This window comes from Streptopelia decaocto (genome assembly GCF_964273445.1).
Source record: "Streptopelia decaocto genome assembly, chromosome: 9".
In the NCBI taxonomy this organism is placed as follows: Eukaryota; Metazoa; Chordata; class Aves; order Columbiformes; family Columbidae; genus Streptopelia; species Streptopelia decaocto.
This window is the reverse complement of record NC_138664.1, coordinates 17,345,933-17,369,598: the sequence shown is the minus strand read 5'-3', so window position 1 is coordinate 17,369,598 and position 23,666 is coordinate 17,345,933. Positions and strand designations below refer to the sequence as shown.

Genomic DNA, 23,666 nt, shown 5'->3' with positions numbered 1-23,666 from the left:
AAAAGAAGGTTTCAATAAATATTTGAGTTTGTCCACACTTTCTGCTCCTAAAAATCTCTTTAACAGCATTAAAACAGCATTATTATTTATTATTATTATTATTTTCACAAATAGTCAGCACAGAAATAGTACTAAAATCATTGCAGTCCAAACATTTTCTTTCTAACATATTGAAGAAACACTTTCCAAGTTTAGAAAGGCACCATCCAGGTGAGAAACAGAAAAAAACAATGACACTTGTCCAGTTGGAGCCTATGGAGATAAAACTGAAAACCAACTTTGTCACAGAACTGGCAAGACCCAACCAAGCGTGCTCTTTTTGCAGGAATTAGTTGGACTAGGATGGTCTAACTGAGTCACCACCTCCCTATTCTATTGCCAGTAATCTGGTAAACCCAGGTACTAGAGGGTAGGCTTAGATTTCAGTTACAGTCCTACAATGTAAAGATTGCAACAGCTACTGCATCACCTGATATTGCCAGCTGGAACCGCGGCTGCCCAAACCAGGGAAGAGCAGTTGGAGAGTCAGTACACAACCTCTATTTCAAAGCTTTTACGAAGCTTGAAGGATTTATTTAATTGTGGGGGTTTTTCACTTGTTTGGTTTTGTGTTCTTTTGTTTGTGTGCTCCTTCATCCTCCCCAAAAAACCTTTATTAGTTACTTTAAATACTATCCTGTTGTAGTTACAGGGGTCAAGGGTAGAGAAGTTATTCTTCCCAAAAAACCTGCTTCTCCTTATCACGAATGCATCATTTTTGGAAGGGAAAAACCCCAGCAATGTCCCCTCAATCCCTTCCAGAACTACTTAGGTGCCATTTGTTAAAACTGCTCAAGGGAAAAAGGGATATTTATTACTTTATCACATGGAAGAATCCAGCTAACAAGACATGCAAGTCACCCGAGTCACTTTACTAACAGGAGACTGGCAGCGCTGACTGTAGCCTAACTAGTTTTACCCTGCTGGTGCAAAATTCAAGGTCAGAGATTAAGTGAAAGGCACCAGAACGCCCTATGAACACCCAGGAACCCAGACAGACACTGTGGGGTCAGGTCCTCACACTCACTTCCTCTCACAACACATGATTAATTCAACATTTTCAACTTTGAGGGTGGGAGTGGCACATCCTGCCTTACCTCAGTGCTGATCTGCGCTGGTATGCTGACAAATTCTGGATTTGAAGCGAATGCCGTCAGATTTTCCACAGCCTCTATCAAAGGTGCTGTAGCAATTCTGCACTTGTTGCGGTTCTCTTCAGAGAAATCACCATCCAGGGCCTGCAAATCAAATAATGATGGAGTTCTGTCTGAATAGGTTTCTTCGCAAAATTGAAGGAAAATAATTTAATTCTTCATAGTTTTAAATTGTCGTGTGTTTAAGACATTTGAAAGTTCCTCCACAAACAAGGCTGATGCACAGAATGTGTTGCTTTAAGGGTGTATTTCTTTCCTTAGCTGGTTATTGACCCTAAAATTAAAACTGCTGTTTCACAAGAGTGAATAAAGGTTTTCCATCATCACACTGGTGACTCTCATAAATCGTGTCTTCGCACCTTGCAATCTAAAGGGTGGAAGTGGCTAGCAAGGTGGTTCTTTCCTACAGACTGATTTACAGCTTTTTTTAAACAAACAAATTTTTTGCTCTCATTTTCACATGAGTCAACTGATCTCTTCCATAATCTCATAGGAAATAGTTCAATATGAAGGACCTTCTATGTAATAGAAGCTTCCAGTCCTAAGACCATAATTATTGGAAGACTTTCAGTAGCAGATCAGCTAATGGCTTCCAGAAAGGTTTAGAATCATATGTCCTCTATAGCTTCACAAGTATTATTTCTGCTTGCAGGAGGAAAAGCTACCTCCTGCAAAACTTCAGGCAGGCATTTGGAAAATAAAAGATTAATATTATCAGGAGACTAGTAAATGGCAGCAACATAAATGGCTTCTGTTTGGTTCTCAGTCTCCACAAACCCCCAGATATTTAGCAATGTAACACCATTAAAAATCTTCACATTCAGTTGCTCGCAAATTATTCTCCTGGTGCAAGTTCATTGAATACATCAACACAGAGGTGTCTCCTACTGGATGGGCCAGCTGCCTCTCCTAATGCTGATATTGCCCAGTTCTTTCCATCTTCACTACAGCACTCTTATACCACTGAAAGTGTTTTCCAGTTCAGGTCCTCAAAAATGTAATTAACAATTTCTCAAACTATACATATCACAAAAGCAAAAAAAAAGAAATTACAACTGTTCTGATTCTGTCTCAACAAGAGAGGAAAAAAAAAAAAAACCAACAAACAACAAACACACCACAACGGAAGAAAAAAGCACAATTAAGCAGCCTTTGTACCTTGATAGTTTTAACCAGGTTAGCAGTGCTGTTTGCAACTTCCTTGGCAGACTGCACAAAGTGTCTCTTGGCAACGGGATTTGCTGTCTTTGATGAAGCAATGCGACAAGCATTGCACAAAGCAGAAGTATGTTTGGCCACAATTGTGGCAGCTGATAATACCTGAAAAAATAGACACCACAAAACAAGCAGATTATCAAAGGAGCATGACAGTTACTACACCCCAACTCTGCAGAGTCGCAGTTCTAAGACATACAACAGTTTCAAACCAAAACCCCTTTGCTCGGTTGCAAAGAAAGTGCAGTCATGTGTCCTAACTATGGCGGTCTCACTGCAGTCTTCTGGAATCACCTGTGATGGGCTGCTTGCTGGATCTACCAAATTCTGGCAAGCCATCTGGATTGCTTGATTGGCTCTGGCAAACTGAATTGGGTCAACCAAACCCTGCTGACCAGCCTGACTGTTTGGATCTGAGATGCCAACCAGGTAGGCAGCCTAGAAATGGAGAAAAGAAGAAAAAAATTCTAAGAAACAATGCAAAAATCCATCTTGGTTCTTCGATAAAATTGCCACATATCATAGCATCCAGTGCACAGAGTTAATTCACAAATCATACTGTGAACTAATATTACCTTCTTTTTTTACTAACAAATTTCCAGAATCCTCTGAAACCAAGAAAACTTATCCTTACACTTCTGAAATATATTTAGTCAAAACAAAACTGTCTGCTGTTTAAGCAGCTGATAGGCCTGGAAACGTGGTTTGCAGATGCAGAGCATGATCCTCTGCAGTCAAATATTTCACTGAAGGGGCTTTATCAGCTCTCAAGAGTTCAAGGCACCCCGTTATCAGGTCAGAGAAACCACAGTCACCACTTCCAGACTCTAACTTGTAGTAGCTTAAAAATTTTGGTTATTCCAGAAAGTATATGAGCAGCTGAAACATGTTGCTTATTATTTAAAATGTCTGAAATTACTAGTGCTCCTTACAAACTTTTACAAACTAAATCTTGATTCAGTAACTTTTACTGTGGCTGGTTTTTGTGTGCTTCTCTATGATGTAGTAGTTTAGAGCTTGAGCTGCACTCGTGAATTCCATATGCTGCAGCTTTGACTTTCGCTTTATCCTCAGAACAGTTTCCTTTTTGAGGGCATTTCCCTTCCTTATAAAATATGCATGTGATTGCATTCTGTTGCTTCTACAGCATATAGCACTGTATGCACAGTTTCTGTGGATCTACAGAGAGGACGCCATATAGTACAAGGTCATCATTTGTTTGGCCACAAGGAAGTAAATCTCAGATTTACACACCCACAACATGAACTTGCTAAAAAAATAAAAGCATATACTTGCTTTACAGACTGGAGTAGCTTACCTGAGCTGCTGCCTCTGTAAGGCCACAAAGAGCCTTGGATGCAACTCCAACGCATTCTCCAAAGACTAAAAGATCTCCAGTTTTTGCATTCTGGGAAATTCCAGCCATGGATTCTCCAAGAACCTCAGAAATAAAAAGCAAAGTTACATTACCAACATGCTTCTCTATCCCTCAAAGACAAGGGATTCCTGGCCAGAGCTAGATCTGGCCTACAAACCTCTATGACTTGGCTTCCCAAAGTTTTAGCTAGTTAACAACTTCACTGAATTGGGCACATACCTCTGTGTGGCATAAGGAATAAGGCATGTGGATCAACACTGGATTGACATAAACATGACTGCAGCGCAAGTGACTATGAGGATGCAGAATTAACCCTCCCTGTTTCTGCTGTCATCCTCTAGCTATCACAGCTAGCCTGGTGCTAGGTACAAGTCAATTGCAGAACACAACAGCCAGTCCCACAGCTGCTGTCAACACATCTGGGATCTTATTTGCCCCCCAACTCACTGACACTCAGTGGAAATGAAATTGCATCTGGTCTGCTGGAACTATCTGAATGTCAGAATACACATTAATTCCCACAGTGTCTCCCACTGAATTCTGTTTGTTTTCTTTTAAAATTCAAAATAAGATCTGACTGCAGTAGGACAGATGACATGCACGTCCATTAAGCACTTTCTTTTAGAGAAGGAATTATCTGAAACAATTCCAACACACCAAATAACAAAGACACCAAAAGCAAAGCTTCCAAGATGTATAGCATAGTACATTTAAAAATAATCTGAGAGATATCACGCAGGTTTTCTGATGTGCCAGAATATCTGGACTGTTCAGACACTTCTCTAAGATGTTTTGCACAGAATGATACAATGATATTTCATTGCCAAGCCTCTCTTTTATGCTTTGGGCCATTCTAACATAGCTGCAGTCAAAATACATCAAAGTATGACACACTCTCTAATACACAGGAGAGGAAGGGAGAGAGGGGTGAACTTGAACAGCATTGCGTATCAGTCAACTCATTTCTCAACGAGGCAATACGCCTTCTAAGCAACCAAAAACTGAAGTTACCTGTAAGAGACCTATTTCAGGCTGAGTTTTATCAAGGAATGCAGCACACGTTTTAGCTGTAAACACTGTGCTGTGTTTTTAACATTGCATATGCACATGGAAACTTCTGAGAATCAAAATGCACTTTACAGTTGGCACAGAGGTGGGAAAAGGAACTTACCTTTGAGTTTTCCATTACGCCCTCAATACAGTCAAAATATGAGAGATCGCTCACAGGTTCATTGGGGTTATCCAGCATTCCCTTAACTGTCTGTAATAATGAAAGATAACTCTGATTATTGACAGAGCCTGAAATACTGAGCTGAGAAGAACGCAGACCACCACAACCATCCTGCTCATACCAGTGTAATCTTACAACTTGGCCTCCAGCAAGCAAGCAAGCCTACACATCAAATGCTGCCCTACATTAACTCAACTGTGGTAACTACACATTTGTGCACTAAAAATCTACTGCAAGTATGGGCTAATGTGGTTTACCTTGTGTTTGTGATGAGTGATTTATGGTTAGCTAGCGATGCTCAGCTGACATGAGGTAATCTGGTTTTCTGTCATTTGTCCATAGTCCAATACATGTTTTCAATACTATTTTGAATTTCAGAAGTGGAATTACAAGAGTGATAAGAAAACCAGCTACCATTTGTTGAGTACTGTCTAGAGACACAAGGTGCTACCAAAGTGCAAGTCAACCAACTGCCTGCCTCTTACTACTGTATCAATGGCTTCCACCAGCACAGCTCCCTCTGCCAGAAAACTACGTATTCTAGTTGGGTTTAACTTTTTTTCTGAGGTGATTCTGATTCCTGGGTATAACAACGTGAAAGTCACGTATTCACTGAGAGGAATCAATGCATTTAGATGAAAAAACTTGTAAAAAACTGTAAGAAGTAGCAGAAGCATCCTCTTATATGTAAAAAATCTGCAATATGCCTTTTTCTAAGTTTGGAGGAACACACTTTTCTGCCAAATATCAGGTGGAAAAGACTTAATCCTTCTGATGAAAGTGAAATCAGTAAGAATAGAAAGATAACATACACATCTGACGCTTGCCTTCCATCTGAGAGAAATCTAGGCATGATTTTAAACCCTTAGACTTTTCTCATAACCACACTCCTAACATTAAGATATACCTACAGTTTTAAGAGCTCATCTATTGCTTTTTAAAAGCTATAGCTTAACTTAAAGCCTTACAAGCAATTAAACCATGAGCACAAGGAGATGTGAAAAAGTCATATCCTGAGAATCATTGTAAAGAGAAATTGAAAGACTGCTAAGAATGCTTTCCCCAAAATATGACAGGTTCCTCAGGTCACTTTGATATCAGTCTTCAGTCTGGTTTTAGGACTGTGTGGCCTTGCCCCAGTTCTACTTTTCTCAGAAATTAATCTAATTTCATTCACCCAGTTCCTTGTTAACTGTCCCTCTCAGATAAGCATTTCCTGAAGTTCAAGATGCTACAGATCTTCCTTTTCTTCCCAGGCTCTGCTCACAAGCCATGCTATTGGTACAGAACCCTCTGCAATGGCTTCTTAAAGCTATTCTACCCTACATTTCTCCCCTAAGCTCTCAGTTTTCTGTGGCTCATTAGCTGCGAATTCTGACCTTTCACATCCCTGCTATTTTACAGGTCTCCCGGTACTCTTTCAGGAAGTTCTGAGCAATGGTGCTTCCTTCCTCCTGCTTGCTCCACCCTACATTCTGCAGTGCTTTCAGGCAGCCATTACACTATGGCCCAATTTCCAGTTTTCCTCTTATTTAGACTTGCTGCCACTCTCTTTGCCCAAGGGGAGAATTCAGAAGTACAAATCAGTTCCTAGGCAAACTCATATCAATATTTTGGGATGATGGCTGTGGACTTGCATTTTACAAAATCACACAATATTCTGGAATACACTCCAATGATCGTGGTATCCTTTTGATGCCAAAGGGCAGAAAGAAAAAGCTTGAAGGCATTTTATGTTCTCCACACAAAGCCAGTCATCCCTCAATGTTTTGACCTTGTCAGCAAGGAAATATTTAGTTTAATTACAAAGATGCTATTTCCTACTACTGCAAGCAGCTGTCCCTGTGATCAGTGCAGACTCTTTGAACTAGGTCTTTCAACTGACCTGCTACTCCCTATTTAGCCAAACATTTCACTAATGAACCAAAAAACCTGTATTGACACAGGAGCCACATCAGCTTGGCTGTGACAAAGCAGATAAAAGGCATCAAAATCTACGCTAAGAAATGACAGGGAGTAACAGGGTAAACACTGTAAATGGAATCCTGAAGTGGGATGTCAGTAACGACAGCCTATAAGCAGAAAAATCAAGTACTGCGGCTCTCTCTAATGCACTGTTTGTAGTGGAAATGTCCATCTCATCATGATTCTTCTTTAATTCATAGTAAATATGAGTAATAAGGACTGAACTACCTCTAGAGGGGCAGGGAACAGGAGATGGGAACAGAGCAGTGAAATTCATTCTGGCCAAAACTACAAGATGTTCACAGGGGTTCTGTGCTTACCTAATTTGCAATTAAAACCCCTGACATAGATACCAGGTGAGAAGACAGTGTTAGCAGCTAATCAGACAAAGAAGCCAAAGGAAACAAACATCTGAGCCCCATTTTCATTCTTAAGAACTTTTGAAAGGTAGTAGTACCTCCAGTTCTCGGAGCGCATTATCACATTCCTTCTGCCCAGGAGCTTGCTGGGTGCACAGTGTGATGAGCTGGTTTATACTCTCAGTCACAGCTCTAGGGAAAGTAGAAGGAAAAAAGGTATATTTTAAAGTTAAACTATTCCTCTTGTTAGAACTTCTGTTTCATTAACTGTACGCTGCATGAAGATTTTAAACACTAGTGTTCTACCACATTTTCTCAGTGTTTGAGGATTAACTACATGTTGAACAGTTCACCTAGAGACCTCTTATTTAACAAGGTTCATAGGAGCAAAAACATTCTCACTAAAGCAGTGCCTAGTAATACACCCAACATACAAGCATTACATTTAAAACTATTTGGAAGCAGTAGAAGCAGGAAGGTGGCCTCTCATATCCCAGCCCGAGTGGAAGAGGACTGCTAGCACTCTAAAAGCCACATTTGTTCTCATCAGATAGAGCATATAAATAAGTGCATGCTTTATTAAAGGAGTGTATATATATTTTATAAATAAGTTATTGCAATTAGAAAGGGATGATTCCAAGGTCCAGGACAAATGTCAAATACATTATCCCCATGGAAGTAACAGTCCTAACTTATTTCCTCTCTAGGCTAATCTTTGTGGGTGTAAACATTTTGGAAGACAGCATTATAAGTCACATCCACATGATCTCAGGCATTCACCTGATTTAACATTGACATTTCTAGGTGTGATGTCTGTCTGTCCTTCAGAAGTCCCCTTTCAGTTTAATATTTGAACATTCCATTTAAAAACTTTGCTAATTGAATAAAAAGTTAATTCAGAAAAAAAAAATGTTTAAAGGTTTTGAAAAGGAAAGGAGAGGCGATTATCCAGTCAAACACTGAAATGCAGTGTTCTTTTTCACAAAAACACTGAGCAACTTGGCTGAGAAACAGGGTCCACAAGATGAAATTCAGGGCATGGTGGGCAGAACCCTTAAAGTAAGGGTATCTTCCACTAAATAAACGCAGTATCTAACCCTTTCAAGTGTTCTGGATCATACACACTGTCAGTGGTAAGTAGTCACAACACGATAAAAGCACATTCTATAGAACAACATTACTCAGTTTCTTTGTTAGGGATTGAGAGGAGAGGCTTACTGTTTGTTAGCTACTGCCTTCTCAGAACAGTGATGGTAAAAAAAGAGTAGATAAAACACACAAGTCTCCTTCAAAAACCAGGCCAACTCTCCCACTGCTGGTTCGGTTCTTATTTCCACCAAGCCAGGTAAGGAACTCCAAAAATAAGCATTTTTCCTCCAGCCTACAGTCATGTAAAGAGAACTGCAAGTTCCAAACCCTCAGTTAAGTGTCAATAGCAGAAGAATATACAAACACATTATAATATCACAGAGAAAAGCAAATATCTCATGAAAACATACAGTAAGCAACACATCCTTACCTTGCTGCTGCTGCTAGGAGGTTCTTGGCATTAGGAGCTCCAGGATCAACAGACAGAGACTTGGCAGCTAGTAACAGCTTGCTAGAAGCCATAGAGATGCTCTTGAGGTTCCCTATTACTTGAATCTGGTCCTCTTTAGTCTGCAAAGCCACAGCAGCATAGCATTAAGTGCAGCATTTGCAATAAAGAGATTGTGCTAAAGCCACATTTGTAAACCCGGTTTGGTTATCCACCTGAAACCATCATGCAGGGGAGCATACTCTGGGAAAGGACATGGACCAAAGCCTCTGTTCACCCAGACAGGTGCCTCTAGCTTCACTTACATCACAGAAAAAAGAAACCCATATAGAACCCAAATAGCTTGGATTCTAACAAAGGCAGTATTCACAAATGAGGAACGGATAAACTTTACTACTTGTTGAACAATGCTTTTGTTGTCAAGACTCTCATGCGTCTCTGCCTGGCACAGCTGATCCACATTATTCAGTCAGTGTACACTGTCTGTATTCTGGCATCCTCTGTGTAGCCCACAGGCTCTCTAGCATCTAACTGGGATTACTCACACAGAAAGAACCCTCCAGAAAGTCCTCTATCCCAAGAACATATGTTTCTGTAAGCCTGCTTCAGTAAACATTCTGACTTGGATGTTCTGTTACTTATTTGAAGCCATTGCTTGAAAAGGAAAACATGCATATGCACACGATTCCAGGGAAGTACTGCATTATCCCAGCAAAGAGCTGGGACTAGCTGCTTCTGTCAATGATCAGCAGAAGTGAATTCCTTCTAACAGTCTGTTCAGGGTTGTATGTTAAAAGGTTGCATATTACCTCAGCTGATGCGAATAGCTTTTACTCTGTATTTACATTCTGCTGTCTCCCTCCCTCCCCATTTTAGTGGGCACCCGAAATACCCAGTATTGCTTCTGTTTGAGGCAACTATTTATACACAGACAGACAGAAAACATTCTCTTTTGAATGATCAGCCACTTGTAAGATAGTTATCATCCCCAATGTCAGCAGGATAAGCAAACCAGCAGCAGCTGGAATTCTCCTTTAAGTAGCTTTCTGCAGTATCATTTCTACCTTTGCCTTAATTGGATTGCCTCAAACAAAATATTCTACAAGTCAATGAGGCTCATGGCTAAAAAGCTAGTCAGGTACTAACTTCTCAGTTTCAGAGAATCAGCTGATACTTAGTGCCTAACTCACTTCATGGATCTGGAACCTGAATGATTAAGTTTTGATAGAGAATAAATGGCATTGTCCAATCTCTCTACTCAGCTATACCTACAAAGCATCTGCTCTATACAGACACTTCGTAAATTACTCCAAAGAACTGGGACACTCAAGACTTTCTGGTTAGTTTTCTTTCAGCAATCATTTCTTAGATTTACCTGTTCCTCCTACTAACTAGGGCAACAGTCTGCAGATCCTTTTTTTCTGTCAGTCCTCCTAGCTCTCCTGGTACATGACCTTCTTTTATATGCTGACACTTGTTACGTTAAATCACCTCCAAATGATCTATTAATGCAATTCAGTACACCTAAACCCAGTAAGATAAAATGAAGGAGATATCTCCAACTTCAAATGAGTACCTAGCCTGCTAGGAATAAGTTAGGTAATAGGGGACAACATTCCTGACACAGAGTTCATCACAATAGAACTCTGCCAGATTTAAATCACTAAACAGAAGTCCAAGTGCTTTCTGTCAGATTCATGGCATTTTAGCCAGCCCTCTTCAAGCACTCATTCCACTCTGTAGCAAGTCCACACCAGCACACACCATAGAGCAATATCAAGTCTGGATTTTAAATGCACCTTTTTTCCTTCCTCTACTGAAGGCATTTGAAAGTTAGCGAAGAAAGGGGCTAAATTTTGAACAGTGTTCACATAAATTTTGCTTCGTGGTAGTTCTACCAAAACAGAAGCAATCCTTTCCATAAACTTTGAGAGGTCGAGTATGAAGTCTTATTTCTGACTGGGCATAGGCACAAATACCAGTATCCTGAGTAAAATGCAAATGCTGAGTTGACTTCACTCCAGATAACCAGTTACGGATGACTGCTTCATATCAAACATCACCTGTCTATTTGGAGAGGCTCACACTAGCATATTGTATTGTGCTACGAGATAACCAAGATACTGCATTGCAAAATACTATGGCCAAGACAATCCTTGGTCCCAATCAGCAAGATAAAACACTCACTTGTGCTTGGCCAGCCATTTCAATACCAGCATCAAGAAATTCATCAAAATCATCACTGAATTTTCCAGAGGCTGCAGCCAGTTCCCCACTTTGGCCCCGTGTAGCATGGACGACTTCTCCTGCTGACTGATTCAGGTCTGCTGCTGCCTGGTTCAGTTCACTCTGAGCTTCTTGAAATGACTTAGAACTGGGAGGTAGCTGTAAGAGACCAAGTGCTGTATTTTATTGTCTGTCGTGTCACACCAGGCCTTCATGACTGGAAAGTTCATCACAATTCCAGAACACTAAATGCAACACACACAAGCTAGAACAGAGTACTGCAACTGGGCTGCCAGTGATTCAGTTCTGAATGCAAAATAGTCCAGCTATGGGACAGCTGTCAACCAGAAATCTATGCAGCAATCTTAGTCCCGCTGTTTAGTTCAAGGGACAGACCAATATGCAAGCCTTTCAAAGGCTAGAGATGACAACAACTATTTTATGGTTAAACTTTGAATTTCAAAGTGATAAAGTCAGTGGCAAAAGTTGGAGAATTTTGGTCTTCAGGTCATCATTTCCTTCCACAAACAAGCTTTCCAGAACACCACACAAGTATTTGCAGCTCTCCACAAGTCTTAACCCCTGACCTGGTTTTACCAAAAGGCATTGCAGAAACATGAAAATACAGGGTATTTCAAAAAGATGGACCAAATCTGAAATCACTATATCTTTGAAGTTGGGTCCATCTTTTTGAAATACCCTGTACAACTCCTTTTTCATCCACAGGGTAGCAAGATCACTGGCAGATACAGAAAAAAGTTGTTCAAATCGTATAACCTTCTGGCAAGTGACCAGGGCACAAAAAGTGTTGGCTTTTTGTTTTGTTTTGTTTTGTTTTTGTTGTTGTTGTTGGTGTTTTTTGTTTGTTTTTTTTGTTTGTTTTGTTTTTTTGGTTGTTTTTTTTTTTTTAACATTGTTGCAGTTAAACAGAAATATAACAATTCTTCTCCTTGCGCAAAATGCCCATAGATGCATCAAACATTTTTTGACTGACCACAATGCTCCTTAAACTGATCACTTCTAGGTGAGACATAGATTATAATTTTCTAATTTTCATATTCTTCAAAACATTAAGTCACAGTTGGAACTTCCAAAAAACCAGCTAATTGTGATCTATGACAACAACTTTAACATTGCCTTCACAAACCATAGAAATATTTCACCTTGCTCGTAAGCTAGAAGAACAGCATTTCAGCCATAGTAGCAGCAATTTAAAGCTACATAAATGTAAACAAAATTTTCATGAAGTATACTTAGAGCACTTTAACTGAATAATAACTGATACATGGGGAACCCAGACTTGCTGCTCTTTTCTCTGGAATTTCTATGTTAAAAGACATCTCACCGAATCAACAAGCAGCTTCTTACTAGACTCTCCAATACTCTTCAAGGCCACATCCACATCCTTTTGTCCAGGTAGACAATTCACGCAGTTATTCAAAGAGTGAGACACTGCTTTTGCCACCTACAACACATAAGTAAACACATCCACACTGAGAATGGCTTAAGTGGTCATTTATCCAATAGCAGGCACGTTCTACAGCCAGCAATTCCTACATTCTGACCATTTTTGAGGCTTGCAACTTTCCTGATTTGCTCACCTGTAGTCATTATTTACACTCACTCATTGATGGGTAGTGTTGGCAGGGCAGCTCCACAACTGCTCCTGGCACCCAGCATAAAGGCTGCAGCACTGCAGATATTGGAACGCCCCTGAAGTTAACAATATGCTAATCACAGAAATACTTCGCATATACCTTTTTTCAAAGTCCTGATTAGTCTCCTGATAAGAAATTATTTAAAATAGAGGCCAATTATGGAACATTTAAAACCAGTGAAAAAGAACCTGTTACTCCTGAAAGTCTTCAAAAGCAGTGGTGCCACATGTGCAGAAAGCATGCATTTACTTTTTCAGTACAACATGAATACAGACCCTTTATTTAATAATGATCAGTTCAACAATTGTTTCATTTTGGCAGCCAAGCAGTCTATTCAAATACATTGTGGGTAAGAGAACTTAACTACATCTTTGAAAAAGTTTACTTTTCTAAAAGATGACAAAAATCTCAGACTCTGCACCATCTGTATTGTTTAACTTAAGCGTGATGTTACTATCTCAGAGCTGCTGGAAGGAACAGAAAGCCGACAGCCCTTACAGCCTTATTTTCTGTAGTTCTCTCTCATTATTTAATACTGCATTCTAAGTAATTTCACTGGGTGTTTGATAACTCGCACAGCTGCTAAAGTTGCAACTTACCTGGGCTAATCTCTGCTGACTGTCGGCATCCCCCGGTGCAGCCAGGGCCTGCTTCGCCTCCTGAATAAGCATCGCAGAGCCCTCCATGACATCCCTGGCTGAATCCAACATGGCATGTGCTGCCACAGGGTCAGTAGTAGATGCTGCAACTCCTCGTGCTGCCTGAGCCAAAGTCTTCAAAGCCTGAGCAGTTTCTCTGGCAGCAACTCCTATGTTCAGATGTGATCAAGGATTCTATTAATACCCTTGAAGATGATCTTCATATTTTAAGACAGATTAATTTGCAGGTAACGAAGCCATTGCAAAATAACATGGCAAATGCAGTTTAAAATAAAAATCTTCAAATATGACCAGATTTGAAATACACAGCATCATTTACCTATAAAAACACTTGAAGTGCAGTCATAAAGTAAATATTCTACTCCAAAGACCATATTCCAGGAACAGATCTCCAGTAGTTACATACTGAAAAAGAATAAAATCTAAAACCTGGAAATGTGAAAAAACTCGTGCTCCAGACTATGAGGAAAAGTGATTGTCTGCAAGAATGGTGTACATTACTTCAGAGCCACAGCATCTCTGCCACTGCTGAAAACACAATTTTGGATTTTTAAAAGAATAAACAGCAACACCTTAAGTTCAAGCAATTAAAAAAAAAAATAAAAGACATTAGGAATGATACAACTTGATATAACCTAACATCACTGCGAGCACAAGCACATTGAAATAACTGAATGAAGTCACAGAGAGGATGTAATGAAATCAGTTTCTGTGGCCTGTCTGGCCAACATTATTGGACATTCATCAGCTCTAGCGCTAAGGTGTGTGACTGTGTGAATAATGGTCCCAATCTTCTATTTGGGAAATTTAATTCAGCCCTTAATGAAAAACAAGATTCAATGGTTTTCTAAAAGACCTGATCAGCACATAGTCTAGTCAACAACATATGCAATTATTGTAGGTGGTATATTTTGAGTGATAATGTTAAAATAATGTTATTGCTACCAAAAGAAAGCTATAGAAAAGGTTCACATTTGGTGTACAAGACCTCTTGGTTACCTTTATTTAGGCATTAAAAATAATTAGAATGTTCAAATATCCCTATTGGAAATGTTTAGAAAGCTGGGACATCACAACTAAACACAACCCAGAAAGTAGCCATGTTAGCATTTTAACACCAGTGCCTTTTAACATTTCCTCTTCTGATCAACTGAACAGAAATCTCAGTCTGTTCTGGTTATATACAGACACACGGGAGATTGCAACGCTATTTTTTATGAAGCATATCATTCACACTAGCAATTCCTAGTAACTTGCCACAATTCACTATCAGCAGTAAAAAAAAAAAAAGGGAGTAATTCCTTGATTTAACTAGTCTGTGATAAGAAAACCTTCTATCAAGTCTTTTATGGAAAGCAGAGACGTTATCAGTGAAAGAGTACCTGTGTAGTGCTCGTTGCCTTGAGCAGCACAAGTTAACAACTGAGCCATTGATGAACCAACTGCTTTGGATGTACTTCCCAGGTCCTGAGCACACTTCTCAAGCTGTGAAAAATTGAAGAGGACAAAATTTGTGTAAGCCCAACTAAAACATACTCGTTTTTAGAATATTACTAAAAGATTTCTTATTTCACCAAGCTTTTACCTCAGCTACCAAACACACGTGTAGTTTCTCTGAAACCTGACTAGCATGTTTTTCCCATTCAGGGCAAAATAAATTAATTAGGTAACATGAACAACAAAGCTATTTTATAACTCGCAGTGGAAATCAATACCTTCATCTGAGGAGAAGGAGGTTTCTTTCGCCAAATAAAATATTTCACTTTCTAAGCCTATCGGGACTAGTAGGCTTAGAACTATTGAGTTCTCATCTTTACCACTATTGAAAGTAAATTCTTTTTGACAAGAAAAGACCAAAACATTGCTGATGCTAAATTGTAATTTGTACAACAGAGAAGGATGCTTTACAGTTCTATGAGTAATTCTGCTACAGAACATGCTTCTGAATGTAGTAGGAATGTGTACTCTTTTTAAGAGAATTAGTGTAAAATCCTATCAGCATCATCATTATTCAAAGCCTCATGACTTCTTTTGCCTCTAGTACTTAAAATTTTTAACAGCTAACTTTGTTTCTTTGTTTTTAAATGAAGAACATCCTTCCTCAATTACAGTTTCTCCTGGGAGAGGTTTTAACTGTCCATCCACAGCTGCCATCTTCGCATCTTGTAGTTCATTTTTGAGTGTCTGGACTGTATTCAAAGCAGAATCGATTTCCATTGGGCCACATGCTTCATGAGCCTATTCAGAAATCAGACCAATATCACTGTTAAGAGCTGTAAGCCATTGTTAGAAATATTAAATGCTTCAAGCCATCTAGCTTTAGCTGATGAGAACAGTATTGACCTACCTTCTGGGAGGCAGTTCGAAGCTCAGCTAAGCTGGTGGCAAGGTTCTTTGCACACTGACTTAACTGCATTGCTGCTGCTTGATCAGTCACAGTGGGGACTGCAGCTTTAGCTGATGCCACCATTTTACTTCCAGGCTGTTCAACAAAAAGCAAAGAACACAATTGGTTTTACTAGCTCGGTTTCTTTAAGGAAAGCTTAGGATTCAGTAAACAAACTGCTTCCTCCATTCACACACTCCTGAAGTTTCTAGATTTTCTGTGGCAACCACTTAATGCACTTCCCTGCTCCTTAACCGTGCACCTTCTATTCATATGCTGCACCCTGTCATAACTTCATATGGCAAGGTCCCCTGCAGCAGGACCCATTTGTGCTTTACCAGTACGACTTCTTCATTGGTACCAACATCTGCCTAAGGCCTTTGAGTATTCAAGTAGAGTACTTAAAAATATTAAACTCTGCCAAAATTCTGTAAATTGAAAACTGTAATTCAAGCAATGACTCTTCACAGGGTTTGGTGCTAATACAATTAAACCACTTCACTGATTCTCATCATCACCCCCATACACACACACAGCCAGAGGGGAGATGGATCGTTTTAATGACTCCAGATGGAATCATACAGCAAAATACTCAAACAGAGCAAGAGCATGTTTTGCAATACCTCTGCCTGATGAGATGATAAAGAACCTGCTAACAGCAATCAATGAAAGGCTTTCGTTTCCATTTAAGGCAAGACTAACTGGTGCCAAGTAACAATCATCTCATTACATGAAGAATTGGTTTATTCTCTTTGTTTCTTGTAATGTTAGCAATAAATCCAATAGTTTTGTTATCAATGCTCAATATTTTATCTAGTTTTTAAGATGTTTTGGAAGAAGCACAGAGTCAAATTTTGTGTCTTATTCAAAACTTAAATCCAACTCCATTACATATGCAGGCTAGTATCTAAAGGAAATATGGTAATATTCCCTTTTATTTATTAAGAATTTTGGAGCTTCTTGCTGCAACACTAACTTTGTCTTCACTAAGAAAGGTTACAACACATATTGAGACTGCTGCTTAGAAAGATGCTGAGTTCTCGCCATCTTGTTCTTTAAACACTTTCCCAGAAGGCAAGTACTACAGCAATGAATGTTTCTTCTCCATACACTTTAGTTTTCTTGTCACTTTTAGCCTCAATTTTGGCAGGTTTCAGTCTCCACAGATTCAACAGTACTTCAGCCATCTGACCTGAGGAGCTAAATTCTCCTTAGCTACAACTCAGAGTCAGTCATGACCATCTTTACATGGTTCTTAACAGTTTACTGCTTATTTCTCACAAATGAAAACATACAGCACTAAAACATGCTTTTTGCTCTGATGGAATCTACTACAGTGGTTGATCCACTTCACCTGAAGGAAGTTCTGGCTGGAGTTTATTAGAGCAAGCTGGGCACTGAGGTCTTCTGCCTGAGCTTGACTTCCTCTGACACCCTGCACCAACTGAGGAATGTGGTCTGCAACATTCTGTAATAAACAAATGGAGAAGTTTTTAGTAGATAAATAAAACATCCAAATCCTCTGACACTAAACCAAGCCCTCTCCCCACACCACCCTTAAACACAACCTGTAGTATTCATAGGTACAAGACTCTTGTGCCTTCACAGAATTTGTTTAGGATTCCATGGAACTAAATTAATACATTACGATTTTTCAGAAGGATTCTACTTTTAAAGAAATCTTTATTCAAGCTACTCATTAGCCTAACGATACTACAAGACAATACAAGATTTTTGTGAAACCCAAGATACATACAAAGTATTTTGAATTACTTCCTTTGCATGTTAAAATGTCAGTAGTGGAGGTAACAGATTTTTCCAGAGAATGTCTTGTTTCAGAAAAACAATGCCTTTTACATACAAGCATGTCAGCCTACTTTTCCTTGACTTCTAACAATACAAACTTTATAGTATGGCTGGAGCATTCTGAAGTGTCTACTGCTAAAACTTTATTCCTGGACTATCCAGATTCATGGCTCCTTGTCCATCCATTTCACAAAAACACTTCAGCAACTCAATACTACGTTTTTTCCCCCCCAAAAAAAAGTTTAAAAGTAGGTATCAGATCTTCTCTGCTATGTAATAAATCATCATCAAGATCAAATTAGAATGAACGGTAAACAATACAGTGAATCGGCTTGCCTTTTTTTTTTTTTTTAAATCATACTGAAATAAACAGCTGCCTACAACACAATCTTGAGATGTACTGGAGCTACCATCCTTAATTCCAACATTTCTTAGGAATACCACCATGACACAAAGGATTTGCTGAATCTGAATGTGGCTTTCAACGATGCCTTGTTTAATGGTTTTGTTCTCTTTCCCTACATAACTGCTCTTCCATCCAGAAGAAAACCCTTTTTCCTTCTATTGTCGTTTTCAGTTTTTTGTTCAAACGCAGTTTCTTTAAGAAGCCTCAAGCAACGTTAGTCAGAGCTAGAATTTAAGCTGCCAAATGTTGCTTAAACACAAAAGAGAACAGCTTTTCACCAGACTCAGAATTCTAGCTTGGAACTATAAAAACGTTCTTTACTTCAAGCATACCTTGAAAACTCATCTTGGCAGCTTTAACTTCAAGCTAGGAATCACGTTAACCCCGTAATAAGGGGTGTAACTTATCTTTTATGGTGACATTAAAGGCCCCAGATCTTTGCAGGCTGTACATCAGAACAGCAGGATCAGTATTGATAGTTATATAACCAATTCATTCAAGAAGAATTGCACTCCAGTATACTATAAACCACTATTGCTATTCCACCCTTTGCTGTGGAAAATTCAAAGGTTACCTTTATTCCACAGCAGACCCCAGCCCCATTTCACTGTATGTATCATTCCACTGCCTATTTTGATCATAGAGCTACTCAGCTGCAGAAGAGCACACTCGTGTGCTGAACATGTGGCCAGCACTTCTTGCCACTGTACAAACATCCAAGCAAGCAGCCTCCTCCACAAAGTGAAATGAGAGTTCTCCAGAATCCATACATACGAATGTGTGTGGTGGTTAGGTGTTTTGTTTGTTGGTTTGTTTAATCTTGTTTTGAGGTTGCAACAGCATTATTATAGAAGGTGATATTCAGTTCCCCATAAAGCAGAGTTCAAGAGTCATTTGTCCAGAGGGTTGTGGCATGTTTACCTTACAGCTCTGCACAAGTTGCTGGTGGGCTGCTGTGTTCTTATTTGAAACAGCTGCATTCTGAGAAGCTGCAATAGTCTGAGTAGCAGCAGCTGCAGCTTGTTTAGCAGCAATCTTTGGAGAAAACAGAGGTAAATCAGCGGTAGAAGTATGAGCAACTCAGAGGATTAAATACATATTATAGGCAACTTTGACAGTAACAGCTTTGACAGATTTGTTTACCTTAAGGAAACTCAGAATTGCTCTTCTCTCAAGATGAAAATGAGCTGAACATGCCTATCCATCTCTAACTTGCCAATAAAGAAAAAGGTGGAACTAGAAGAATTCTAAGCTCTTACTCCTTCATAGCATCAGTTGCAATAAGACCAAAAGAAGTCAGTTAAAGACAGCAGAAATGGCCTAATAATTTAGCTCCTCACAAAAAAGGCCGGAGAAAAGAAGCCAAGTACATAGAGTGCTTCACACTGCTACATCAACACCTCTGACCAAGGAAAGCCTCAAGGGAGCCAACTTCTACTAAGATTGCTCCATGGCAAAAGCAAAGATACTAAAATGATGCACAGGTACAAAATACTGATATTACTGAATCTAAAAGCACTGATAACACCTTCTTCAAATAACTAGGAGTCTTATTGTCAACCTCTCTTTATAACAAAATGAAAAATTCAAAAATTTATTCAAGGTATTACAACATGTTGTACAATACTTTAATTGGCCCACTGAATACAACCAAGTGTGAAGTTCATTTTCTTCATTACACATTTCACTCCTTTGTAAGGCAGTATATGTTATAACAGCAAAACAAATAAGTCCTTTCTATAAAGTCTACGTACATGCAGTTCCTGATTTTTGTTTCTAGGCAGATGCAGTAATTTAAATGCACTTCTGAAATGTGGTTACCTACTTAGATCCTTTGTTTGTCTAGTCTCATTGCACTTGAATGAGATTACTGTAAAACCACAGTTGGAAACTAGGAATTACAAAAGGCTTGTTTTTAAAATCTGTATTTTCTACATTTTAGCTGAGAATGGGAAGATCAAACCTTGTCTACAAGACCAGCTTCAGAGATATTTTATCCTTAGTGCACAGTAAACTTTCTTCCCCTTGACTGTGCTACCAGCTATGATATAGCTTTTAACTTTTGTTTCTGCTGCTTTGATTTTCTGAATAATTTACCAGTTTAATTGGATGTGGTGCAATTCAACACATTTTTGTATGGAAGTCTACATGAAACTCTAGCAGATATACTAGTAAAACTACCAAAAGATAATGTGTGTAAATGACAAGTCACATAGATCAATTAAAATAGTTTCAGCCCAGGTGTTTGAAACCTAGGCTGTTTTAATTTTATGACTAAGCCACCAGCAAATGCCTTCTGAGCAAAATTTTTACCCCAGCTTACTATATCACTGATATTGCTCAGTTTTCTGATGATTACAGTATCATATGCTGGCATCTCAAATTCCAAGCCTTGTACTCTAGAATTGAGCTTAAAGTGAAATATACATTTCTACTTGCTTGAAATTATCTACAGATACTGATTATCAAAATTAACAGAACTGGAAATTCATCTAGTTTCCAACCTCTAATCTGTTGACAATTTTCTTCTTGATGGCATTCTGTGCAGCAGCATTTGTAGCAACTCGTAGTCCCTCTGCTGCTTCTCTCAGACGCTGCTGTTGATCCTCATTTTCAGGATTGGCTGCAGCTCCCTGCACAAAATTTCACAGCAAAAACCATGAGCCTCAGTAAAAGTTCCTGGAAAGAATGTAGATGAATATCAAGGCTTTAGGTCCAGACAGTGTCTGCTACATCAGCCTTTATTTCCCTTACATTATCTTAATGTTAGAAGAACATTAAAATGTTACAAGACTTTGAAGTGGAAAATTTATTGCTAGTGCAAGGTTGTTACGGTATATGCTATTAACAGGTACTTTGAGTAAGGGAGTTGAACATTTGCTTCATATACTACTTTAGGTACTTGGGGAAAAAGCCTTTGCAAACTGCTTCCACTACTGTCTGTAATAATGTACTTTGATTATATGAATGCAGGTTTTGAAAAAAAACAGTTTTAAGAATTCCCAATTTAATACAGCTTTCAGTAACAGCAGTTCAGACCTTGAGGTTTAACACAATAGGTTTTCTCCATTTGAAGTCTGAGAAAGTACTGGAAGGTCAAGGATTTGCTCTGTGGCCAGACTTATGGACCTTCCAGAGCCCTAGCAGAATGGCTGGCCCTGATCTGTAAAAATCATTTAACTGCAGGATTTGGGAAACAATTCCAAGAACACATTCCTCCCTAGTGTATTTAAATAGGTTTCTAGCACAGAAAGGAAAGATTAGATATTTGCCTCTTTTGTGAGAATGGGGGGGAGTGGAATGGGGAACAACACAGGCAAGATTCCCCAGGTGGAAGAAACTGCTCTTAAGATGAACAGAGGCAGAGTTGCTCTGTTAGCAGCTTTCTAAGATATGTTTCTAAGAGATTACTATGTGCTTGTTGCTCCATTTGTATTGGTAGACTGCTACAAGACTTTGCATCACAGCTGTTATGGCTGGTGGTAAATGCCCTGGTTGACTTGAGTTCCAACCACCCTGCACAAAGGTGAACAATGCAGTGCAAGAAGGGTTTTTAACACCAAAAGAACAGAAGTAACTATCTATCCAAATAACCATATCTTCGTGTATAGCCATATAATTTTAAGCTTCAGTTCATTTTCCTTATACCTTTGCAGCTTCAACCATGCGGGCTGTAGAATCTGCCAGGAGTTTTGCAGCAGCCAGAAGCTTCTTAGAGTTCTCCATATCAATTTCTGCTTCGGCATCTGACCTCATGGCATTGACGAGATCAGAAGTGGCTTGAGCCAGCACCCTGGCCTGCCGTACCATTTCACCTGTGGTATACAAACAAGTACATTTTTAGTTTCCTTCTCTCTACACTTTATTTTTGGTTTTAAAAGTCCTCTCAACAAGATGAAAATAAAGTTACATTTGCTGAAGTATTCTTTCGACTTGAAAATTATACACAAATAGTTCATAACTTAGAATCTTCATAAACAAAATATTAGATCGCAACATAAATTAAGGAAACTACTACAGTGGAGATAAAGAAAAAACATAACATTTGCATTCTAGATATCAAGACAAAAACCGAAAACTAATACCGTAGAGTAATTTTGAATATACAGTTCAGGGAAACTCCTGGCCTAGGAAGACTAATAATTTTGCTTTCAAATTACAATGAAGATTTCACTCCTTTAATAAAAATCACCCATCTTTCACCTGTTCTTCTTTTGGGAAAGTTATTTTTGAGGAATTATCTTCTGACTAATATAAACTAAATTAAGAACTCTGTCAGAGGAGCTTCTGCAACAATTAGGTGATTTTGGCCAAAAATAAGGTGTACATTTAAGAAGCTGGAGTCAGGTTCTGGTCATGGAGAAGCATAGAAATAAAACAGCAATGCTTCTGAAATGGACACGTACCCTTTGCAGAGCAAGTTGATTTGGTCACTAAAACATACACTTGAACTCCTTCATAATAGATCTGAACCAACAAACCCTTTGCCTTTCTTTAGGCTATCAAATCAACTTAGGACATGTTTGGGTCCAAGGCCTCATTCTTTTCAAATACTCTTAACCACAGAAAGTTACTGTCCATTAGAGAAACTTACCAGCATCTCCCATCGAACTGAAAATACTCTCTGTGACACACATGATGGTATCTGTAGCCTGGTCATAGCGTCCGATGGGCTCTCCCCTGCTCGCAAACTGGCGGACATGCTGCAAGAGGTCGTTCAGGGCTTGGCTGACGATGCTGGCAGCTGCACTGACCTGCTTCAGTAACTCCATGTCATCAGTGGCAGCCTGGCAGGCCCTCACGCAGTTCTCCACTGAACGGTCTACCAGTTTCCCTGCCTCAATCAGCTGCTCCTGACACACTGGCGAGCTGATGGTGGGGGTCACAACCTGCGTACAGAAAGGACACAAAGCATTCAGAAAAGGCTTATTTGCAAGTTTTCTAGCTACTAACAAGTGAAACACCTTCTATGTTCAGTTTTTATTCTGTAACTTATGTGTTTTGCCTAGACAGAAACCCCTGGGAGTATTTAAATATGTAGCTTCAGACATCTAGATTAGGAATCTGGGCTCTGCATATCGTTAATTTAATCTCAACTGAGATCCTGAGAACGGAAACCCCCACCTTGTTTCATGCTTCATCAGCAGCTGCTGAACTGAGCAAACACTAGACAGTGGTTCTGGAGAGCAGGCATGGGCCAAACTCCTCCAGAGTAACTACATCCACTTGCACACTTCCATACCCTGGAATTCCAAATAAAAGAAAATCTTGATTGGAACTGGGTTTGGAATGCCTTCTTATCAGCTCTTTCTTATTTAAATAAAAGTAGTGGTTGGCACAAGCCATTCAACGTTCTACTTCTGAAGTCACAAGACAAGTAGTAAACCTGGTAATCTACAGATTAGAAACAACTCCCCCGCATTGTGTTCAGGCATACCCAGACAGCTTTTGGCAGTAGGAAAACTATGCATATCTTATGAGAAAAATAAGATGCCACTGGGTGTCTTATGCCATACTGAAGAACTCCACAGAAAGCAAGAACAAGTCCAAAGAAATGAAAATGCATACATATGCATTACAAAAAGCCCAAAATATTGAAAATGTAATATCTAATATTAGCAATTAATTTTAACATAAACCTTCTGAA

The 23,666-nt window shown here is 39.2% G+C and overlaps 1 protein-coding gene across 5 annotated transcripts in view; it reads right to left on the bottom strand.

The window, feature by feature from the left end:
• TLN2 (talin 2) overlaps positions 1–23,666 on the bottom strand; it is a 161,541-nt gene that overhangs the window by 43,477 nt on the left and 94,398 nt on the right. For all 5 annotated transcript variants that reach the window (XM_082061353.1, XM_082061352.1, XM_082061355.1 and 2 more), the window contains 18 exons: positions 22,614–22,908; positions 21,668–21,834; positions 20,524–20,652; positions 18,941–19,054; positions 17,162–17,275; positions 15,769–15,903; positions 15,531–15,659; positions 14,804–14,906; positions 13,362–13,570; positions 12,450–12,569; positions 11,066–11,263; positions 8,861–9,000; positions 7,440–7,533; positions 4,958–5,047; positions 3,727–3,849; positions 2,703–2,846; positions 2,352–2,513; positions 1,137–1,277 (listed from right to left, as the gene is read on the bottom strand). In XM_082061353.1, coding sequence (XP_081917479.1) covers positions 1,137–1,277; positions 2,352–2,513; positions 2,703–2,846; positions 3,727–3,849; positions 4,958–5,047; positions 7,440–7,533; positions 8,861–9,000; positions 11,066–11,263; positions 12,450–12,569; positions 13,362–13,570; positions 14,804–14,906; positions 15,531–15,659; positions 15,769–15,903; positions 17,162–17,275; positions 18,941–19,054; positions 20,524–20,652; positions 21,668–21,834; positions 22,614–22,908 — 2,607 coding nt within the window. The remainder of the gene's footprint in view (positions 1–1,136; positions 1,278–2,351; positions 2,514–2,702; positions 2,847–3,726; positions 3,850–4,957; positions 5,048–7,439; positions 7,534–8,860; positions 9,001–11,065; positions 11,264–12,449; positions 12,570–13,361; positions 13,571–14,803; positions 14,907–15,530; positions 15,660–15,768; positions 15,904–17,161; positions 17,276–18,940; positions 19,055–20,523; positions 20,653–21,667; positions 21,835–22,613; positions 22,909–23,666) is intronic.